At 35.8% G+C, this 9,113-nt stretch overlaps 1 protein-coding gene across 4 annotated transcripts in view; it reads right to left on the bottom strand.

The window, feature by feature from the left end:
• Nucleotides 1–1,803: 1,803 nt before the first annotated feature.
• taf6 (TAF6 RNA polymerase II, TATA box binding protein (TBP)-associated factor) overlaps nt 1,804–9,113 on the bottom strand; it is a 66,494-nt gene continuing 59,184 nt past the window's right edge. For 3 of the 4 annotated variants that reach the window (XM_048190117.1, XM_048190119.1, XM_048190116.1), the window contains exons 13-15: nt 6,977–7,150; nt 6,659–6,850; nt 1,804–2,854 (exon numbers count right to left, since the gene is read on the bottom strand). In XM_048190117.1, coding sequence (XP_048046074.1) covers nt 2,564–2,854; nt 6,659–6,850; nt 6,977–7,150 — 657 coding nt within the window. In that variant the 3' untranslated portion in view covers nt 1,804–2,563. Of the gene's footprint in view, nt 2,874–6,658; nt 6,851–6,976; nt 7,151–9,113 lie in introns of all 4 variants that reach the window. The other variant, XM_048190120.1, reaches the window with a different exon arrangement.

Raw genomic sequence — 9,113 nt, 5'->3', positions numbered from 1 at the left:
ATAAACAAAGGTCTTACGGGTGTGGAACGACTTGAGGGTGAGTACTTAATGACAGAAATGTAACTTTTGGGTGAACTAACTCTTTAACAATCACTTCGGAAGAATGAGTTTCCTGTAATAGCAGATATTGTGGTTTTCGCCATTTAAAAATAGTGCTTTTTTTGACCAAATATTTTAGACCCCTCACGTTTAACGTAGCAAATGAGACCTTGAAATTGAACATTGCTGAAGATAATGAGATACTATAAAAAACGAAGAAACAAAAAAGTAAAAAAAAAAAAAAAACAGTAAGAAATTAGTTCAAAGCTTATTTACGCTGATTAGTAAATACAAAAATAGTCCCATGTCCTCTTAACACTCCTTTTGGTTCGCGGTAGTAGGCATGCTTTCCATCTGCGGCCACAGTTTTTTCCTTGCCTCTCTAGTGGTAGCATCTCGGCGAGGCAGAAGCCTTCCCTCTGCACACCAGGGAATCCTTGCAGTGACACCATAACTCCTCCTTGACAAGCCTCCGGACAAATAAGAAAACTATATGTCTACTTCTGTTGTCTTCTTTTTGGCCGACTCTGTGCACAATGTCGATTGCTTCTTCGAGCTGTCGCTGATCCATGTCAGGGGCGATCTCACTGAACAGTTGTATAACGTCTGCTCTAATGTTCTTGTCCTTTGTTCTTGTCCTACACCATCGTATCTCTCCTGGACCCTGATTCTCTCTTTAAGCTCTTGATTTTCTTTGCACAGACGTTTGTTAAACTTTTCTAGCTCGATGACTTTCCCATTGCATTCCCTAACTTCTTCAGCATTGAACTGCACAGCTTTAGTTAAGCTGGCAATCATGCTGCTACTCTGTTTAGCCTGCTCTCGAAATTGTGCCAGTTGCTCATTAAAGTTCTTTTCCAAACTCTGAATGGCTTCCAATATGGTCAGGTTAGAGACCTCATTTTTCTTTAGTGCAGTTTTGCTCTTTTTCCCGGCTGGCATCTTGCTTGGAGTTGTTGGCGTGGAGTCTTTTCTTTTACTGATTGTGCTAACCTCCATATCGTAGTCATGGTCGGCAGATTGCTTGAGGATCTTAGTGCTATTACAGCTTGCTTCTTTTCACTATCCCCCTCTTTTATTATCAGTCTGGCTGGTTTGATCATACCTTTTCAATTATTTGAAGTGTCTTTACAAGTGGATAATCAAGATTTGGGATAATTTTGCTTCCGTCTCTGATGCGAGCGACTGTTCAACACGCCATCTTGCCTGGAAGTCCCTTTCACGGCTTGTTTAATAATTTAAGGGTTTTTCACCCTTGGTTAGGCAGCTGGGGTAGCTTCCACCATTGTTGGTGGAGAACTGGGAGTAAAATTTAATAGAGCTTTTGCAGGTTTTTGTGGGTTAGTTTGTGTGATTACAAATTATGAACGAGTATCACCTAATCCTGTATTACTTGAGGGGCTTATGGGGTGAGTTAGCTGTGGTCTTATAGTATGCAAATAAGTGTCCCCTGTATAAGTAGCTCAGTTCTTTTTTTTTTTTCTTCTTTTTCTTCAGGTTGGACTATCTGCCCCCGACAGCTGACTTGGCTCAGGGTTGATGTTCTGAATTTTATTGTCCTGTTCAATAAAGAATTATGAATGTACTACTACTTGTCTTGTGTGATAGATTTATTTTTTAGTTTGTTTGTTTTTGTGGGCCCTTATTGAGCGTCACATCTATATAAAATTTCAACTTGATCCTGACCATATGTTTCCTTCCATTTGAAAAAAACTAAGGTTTCTACACTACAGTAAAGTCTTATAAAGAAATGAAAATTACAACCACATTTAAAACCCATCTTTATTATAGAAGATAAAAAATGAACATGAAATAGTAAATCAATTAAATTGTTCATTAAACCCTATAAATGCCCAGTTTTCGGTCAAGCACACATGCTCAATTATACACATGTAGAATAGACAAGTGATGGACCCACTGTCTCATTTTGTTTGCTTGTTTGTTGGTTTTCTACCCACAAAATGCACATCTATCATTCCTTCTCCCATTATAAATACAACCATATCTTCACGTTTATTAATGATACATTGTTAAAGCTGTGAGATCTAACACAGAATCCAGAAGTCTTGTGCTTTCTTCACACACAGCACCTTTTTATCTCAAATCACAATCAAGTTCGATCCTGTATTTTTCTGCCACGTGTGTGTGCTTATTACTGTTACAGCTTCTCTATGCTGGCAGCCACAATGGGAATTATGTAAGCAATTATGTTTGTTTAAATGTACATACAGTAATCAGACATGTATTTGTGTGTATACATTATTCACTGTTAATGTTTTTTTTTATATATATATATATATATATATATATATATATATATATATATATATATATATATATATATATATATATATATCGTATGTACACAGTGTGTGAGTCTTACGTTCCAAGTGTGCATAGCTATTTGCTTGCTTTTCTAATTGTAAGCACGTGTCAGTTTGTCCAAAAGTGCTCAGTAAGCACTATGACGAGTCTCAAGCTACATTTATTGTTCTTCTGTATCTTGGTGGAATAAGTTTGAGTTTCAGTGTGGGGATTGTGTGCTTGTGGCAGGTGATTCCGAACGTTCTAGCTTGACAGTAGACTCCATGCTGATGGGTGAGGTAGAGGAGGGAAGGACACCTGAGCCCTTGTTCTCCAGTGAGGAAGAGGATGAAGGCAAAGACACCACAATGTATTTCTGGAGAGGGCGTGAGCCACCCACAGCACCTGTGTTTCCAGACTCCAGTTTAACGAGTGGTTGTAAAGACGTGGGGGTGCTGGGGACTGTACTTGTGACAGGAGATCCAGACTGGGAGGAGCTGAGAGTGATTACCTGGAGGAAAAGTTTATGTCTACAATTACAACAGATATATAGATTAGAGACTAGAATTTGACATTTTCTGAAGAAATTGTAAATTGCACTTCCATTTGCAAAACACACTGCCACAATAGTACAATGTTGTGGGTGGTTTTAGTGCATTGCATTGCCATTTTTAAGGTGTTGCTAGGTGTAGTTGCCCACCTCCAAGTCTCTATAGGGCTTTTCACACTGCACTTATCCCAAAGTTACCGTGGTTCTAAACACCGCTTTTAACCCCAGGTAAAGGAATGTTTCATACTTGTAATTTAGAAGCGGGGTTAGCACCGCTTTTTACCCGGGGTTATGAAAACCCTACCTCAGAGCAGGGTTAGCACTGCTTTTGCACTGTAAACTTGTACAGTGTGAAACGATGCAGTGTTACAAAGTTACAGCTAGACACTTAGCAACATACAACCAATCGCATACACATATTTGCCTGCTTTGGACAGTCACAGAAACACCATGCATTGTATATAAACAGTAAATTCATCGTTTGAGAGGTAAAATGTCAAATGCTTACAGAAAACACAACAATTTCAGTGAAGAAGAGACCATTTCATTCTTATCATTATAGTCCGAAATGTCCATTCAGTATTAACTCAATAGTACAGTCAGCAATACAAGGATGTGCAATGCTAGAGCTTGGTAAACAGGTTGCGTGCTGCGTTTATCCAATCAACGACACTGACACCGCAAATATGCAAAGACGGTTAACCCAGGGTTTAAGAATGTACAATGTGAAACGCAAGCTTATGAATACCCAGGATTAATTGTTAACCCCGGGTAAATTATGAGCAAGAACTATTTCAAGTGTGAAAAGCCCTTATGACATTCTAGACACTACATATGGCTTGAGTCCCACTTTCAATGTAAATTTATGGAATTTTTCTTAGTTATTACTTTTCTAACATCTGTATGAGAGTAATAAGAATATGACTTTTCTCACATTACAATAATGCAAAATGTTTAGAAAAATGTGCTTAATCATACATGATTTTTGATAAAATTTAGATAATATAATTACATTGTTTTCTTTTCATTGGTTTAGCAGGGTAATACAAAAACAGGCCATGAAGAACAGGCCTTTTTTCTTTTTTCTTTTTTTTTTTTAAAATTAGGAATTAAGGTGAAGAATTAGGTTAGACCATCAGGAACTCTTTAGTCTCCAGTGCCACCATTTTCCGGATCTGCAACCTACCTGGAGTCTCCAAAAGTACAAGGTGTCAGGATCTCAGACACTTTGCTAAGGTAAAGAATCCTGAAATATGATCCCCACTCAATAAGAATCACAAGCTTTTTTAATAGACTTTTTAGACAGATAGGTTGAGAGTGACTCTTGAAGGACCAGCATCACAGGATTTTTTTAGCCACATTTTTAGTCCATCTCCTACCCTGAAAGGTCTGTCTTGCTAATTGTTAATTGCAGCTCACAGCATAACTCCCCTCACCATGGTCGCTGTTGTCTGACTTGAACTGATACCTCAAGAGGCACTCTCAACCTATAAAGCCTTTCTTTAAATAATAATAATAATAATAATAATAAAAAAAATCAGTCTTCATGTATTTCACAACACTTCAGCTTGTGATTATTATTAAGTGGGGGTGTTCTTTACTTTAGCAAAGTCTCTGAGATCCTGACACCTTGAACTTCTGGAGACTCCAGGCAGGTTGCAGTTCTGGAAAATGGTGGCACTGGAGACTGAAGGGTTCCTGATGTTCTCACACCTAATTCGTCACCTTAATTCCTAATATTTATAAGTTTAATTTTCAAGTTTATTTTATTTTATTTTATTTTATTATTTTTTTTGCAGTTAACGTGTCTTTTCTTCTTGGCTTGTTTTTGTATGACCCTGCTGAACCAATGAGAGTTTTGCTGTCCATTGGTCAAGCCTTAATTTTGCAATTTCTAGAATCGCATTAGTATTGCATCTTTCTCATGGGTATATAATAATTTTTGACTTTTCAGTAAGAGTTAAATCTGTTTTGCTTAGAAAAAAATATGGTCAAAATATCAACTGGCATAATAATTATGCATGCACTGTAAAGTCTACAACAATTACAAAAAATCTAAAGTGGAGAGGCTTTACTTGACCTTAGAAAAAATAGTACACTGTAGTAGTGCATCCTGCAGATAAAAGTGGTGTGATTGTACTTCAACGAGTGTCAGACAATGAAATGGAAATTTGCATACAATTAGATGAACGTTTTTTATGAACTAATCTTAAAAACATGTATTTCCCTTTTGAAAATTAATTGTCCTATCACACCTATTATACTTTGTCTAAAGGGTCTTAATACTTCACTTAAGGGAAGAACTATAGTGAGTGGTATTGGCAGCCAATACTTTTGGTCATCCACACACTGGACACAATATTTTTTTTGAATACATTTGGCCAAAATCTCATGATATAAAAGATGAAGCGCTATGCACATGATATTTAAAACAGTATAATGGCTACAACTAGATGGCAAATACCAGAATAAGACTCTTCTCCACTCTTCAAATACAAAAAAAACATTAGCCTTTATAGACATAGTGTTTCCTGAGTAAAGAAAATGCTATACTTATTCAAACATCAGTTCTTTATTAACCCTTGCATTGCAAACTAGCAGAGATGGTCCAAACTGTGTGCGGAACTTCATTCACAATCGAGGCGGGGTGGAGTTATAAGGTTTCGCTGTTTGAGGATCAAATGGAGTTAAATGGTTTAGTTACAAGCTCTTTTAAATGCGTTTCATTGGTTAAGTATTTGTCAAACCCACATAACAAACATAAAGGATGACCAATAGCATTAATAAAAAAAAAAATGTAACCAAAATGACGAATAATAGAGATATGAAGTTTTTTCCTGACAGCGATATAATTTTATTCATTGTTTTTTATTTAATCATTTAATCATTTTCCACTGCACACCTGACAACCTGTCATGGCACACTAGTGTGCCACAGCACAGTGGTTGAGAAACACCGCTATAGAGTTACATTTGAAACAAGTCAATCATAAAGTTAGTGCCCTTCAATACATAGGCATTGAGAAGGAACAGAAACCCTCAAGAGGAGGTAATTTAGAGAAGAAATTATAACTAAGGGAATGGTTTTGGATATATACTTTAAACACTATGGGCACTATCATACACCCAGCGCAATGCAATGACAGGCAGATATAATTTTCAAGTCCAGCACCCACGTTGTTTAAATAGCAAATGCACTCACACCCATCTGTTCGCCTATGGGCGTGCTGGTCTGAAAACGAGCTGTGTTAAGGTGCATTGTTGCAATGTTGCAACTGAAAAAGACTGCGCCATTGATCAACAAAATCCTGGTCTAAAGTCAATGGTGCAGTAATTTTTTTTTGTTATTTAAAGGGCCCGTTAGTTATATGCACAATGCGCATACCCTCTTACATACACAGGGATGCGCAGCAGCACACAAACGTGCCAAATATTAAAAATAAAAGGATTACAATGTAAAACATTATTGTGTACGTAAAGATAAAAATGCCTACATGTCATAATGGATAGTCATTGCATGTATCAGTAATGACCAATGAAACTGGCTAATTATTTGACCAATCGTGGCAATACGTTGAAACGTTGCACTGTTTGTTAAATACATTTTTGGAGCTGCATTTTCAGTGCATTTACATTCATTTTCTTTGCTCATTTATTGCTATTTCTTGTCCTGCACCAGAGACCAATTTGGGTTTTCGATGTACACACCTTTTTTTTTTTTTTTTTTGCTCAACTACCATGACACAAATTCCTTTAAAACTCGTACCTGCTGTGTGGATGCAGCCCCTGCACTTGTTGCCATAACAATATACTTGGTTGCTGGGGGTGACGGCTGAGTGGGCGTTCCAGGGCGAGTGGACATGAGGGTGAGCGAACTGGGTACTTTAATGATGCTGGGTGTGCGTGAACCACCTGACGTTGACAATCCACTCTGAGACATTGACAGAGTTGGCCGTGGCTGTAGAGTGACAGAGTGAGCATTCAGGTTTGATTTGACTGATTTTAACAAGGTATTTTTAAAAAAAAGAACTACTGGTTATGATTTAGACCAGCTTGACAAAAGTTTTATTTCAGATTTACTCACCTGTGTGATAGTGAGTGTGGTTCTGTTAACAGTTTGGGCCTGGAAGGAAGCCTGTGCACGAGCTTTGATCACATGTGAACAGAGCATGGTGCCCAGATAACCATAATCTGTCTTGTATTGATCCACCAAATCTGGTAGCGGCCTAGTTTTAGCAACCACACTTGCACAATGTTTCTATACAGAATGAGACAGAGAGAGACAGAGAGACAGGGAGAGAGGGAGAGAGAGAGAGTGAGAGAGTACTTTTAGTTAGTCTGATAGATAAGAACAAAAAGAAGGAAATCCTGTTTTATTCTTATTCAATATGATTATATAATAAAAATAATTATTTTTTGTTAGTAGTAGTTGTTTTAAAATATATTTATTTTACTATAAATTATAAAAATTAAACAAATCAATAAAGAAATATATTGAAATACTATTGTACTGTAAAATAAAAAATTATTATTATTATTATTATTATTATTATTAAATATTATTAATATTAATAATAATACTTACAGAACAGTAAAATTACAATACTTATAATAATGTCTTAATTTTTTTGCTTTCAAATGTTAAACCATAGCTTTTGATTTAAAAAACCTGTATGGTTTAAAATCTCCGATAAATAATAAGTAACAATAAATTCAACACAAAATATGCTATACAACAATAATAATAATAATAATAATAATAATAATAATAATAGCCCTCCGATGTTAAAAATGTAATGAATAATTTAACTAACCTAAACCCGGAGCAGCCCAGTATCAGAATTTGCCAAGCCTGCCTATTATAAGCAGCTTGTTTTTTCAAAGTAGCTTATCAATTTTGGTAGTCACGGGTTGCTGTTTTTTGGGCTATTTGCGAGAAAATAGTTGTGTATTTGGTCTTGTTATTGGTTGGCACGCATATGACCAAACATATGACCGCTTTATCATTATTTAGTGTGTGATGATGTTTCTCTGTCTGTCAATGCAATGGCAATCGCTGCTCTGTTTGAATGAGTGCTGTGGTGCCAGCCAGAGGCATGTAAAACTGTGCTCTTTTCCACCAAAATGGTGCTCTTATTCATACCAGAGCTGCATGCTTTAAAGACTACATTATTAAACCCACAAACTGACTGTAACTTCTTTTTTTCTTTTTTACCAGTCTATTTTGACAACTGAAGTAATCTGATTTAGCATTTTTATGCTTTTAATCCAAAAGTAAAAAAAAAATCATTGAATAATAAAATGTATATTCATATTTGTAAATAATATAATATAAATAATACCCTTTTAAAGGGGTGCCCTGTGCAGGCATCCAGTGGTTGCTTATTTTGGGTTTCTTTTTTTTTTTTTTTTTTAAGACTGGGTTGCTTATTTTAGGTTAGCTTTTTCAGACCAGGTGCTTATTTCTCTAGCAAAACTTGGCTACAATTATAACCACTTGCTTGTCCAACAAAAAATAGCTGTAATTTCAAAGCTGAGAACCTTGGCTTTACAGTGAATATAGGAAATATGACCCCCTGGTCCGTGTACTTTTGCGTCCATTCGTTTTTCCTTTTTTAAACCAGAAATGAAAAATGGAAAATGCGGTTTCTTTGTTTTTTTATTTTAACACTGATGAATAGAATTAGCAGATACAAGCTAATTTTCTTTATGCAAGATTATTATTTTGTGAAAAATAATATAAATGATATACAACTTGTTATTTAATCTGTAAAAATGCTAAATTTAATTTCCAGTGTTTTGTGTCATACACACAGACGCTAAAGTGCCCTCTAGTGCCTTTTCCTCTGGCGTTAATAGAATGACTCGCTTCAAGGGCCAGCCTAAATGACATTGATTCATTTTCAGTCGTTAAATTACTATTATTATTATTTGTACATTTATATTTTAACCTAAATATTACATTTCTAAACCTTATAGCCTCTTGTTTAGCGCTCTAACATGATAGAGTTCCCGCTTGTGGTCTCAATCTTGTCATTTTGCTTTTTACTCTGTTTTATGTGAATAAAGGCCAAAACGACATCTAAATTACTGTAACTTTTTCGTCTGGCTGTGTTAGGTGTTTTATATTGTTTTTACTGAGAAATTGTTTGGGATTAGGAGTCATTTTATAGCTATGCTGTTCAAATTGAAAATATACCAACATTTGTTATGATGACAAA

Source organism: Megalobrama amblycephala, linkage group LG4, assembly GCF_018812025.1.
Source record: "Megalobrama amblycephala isolate DHTTF-2021 linkage group LG4, ASM1881202v1, whole genome shotgun sequence".
NCBI classification, from domain to species: Eukaryota; Metazoa; Chordata; class Actinopteri; order Cypriniformes; family Xenocyprididae; genus Megalobrama; species Megalobrama amblycephala.
This window is presented reverse-complemented; position numbering and strand designations above follow the sequence as displayed.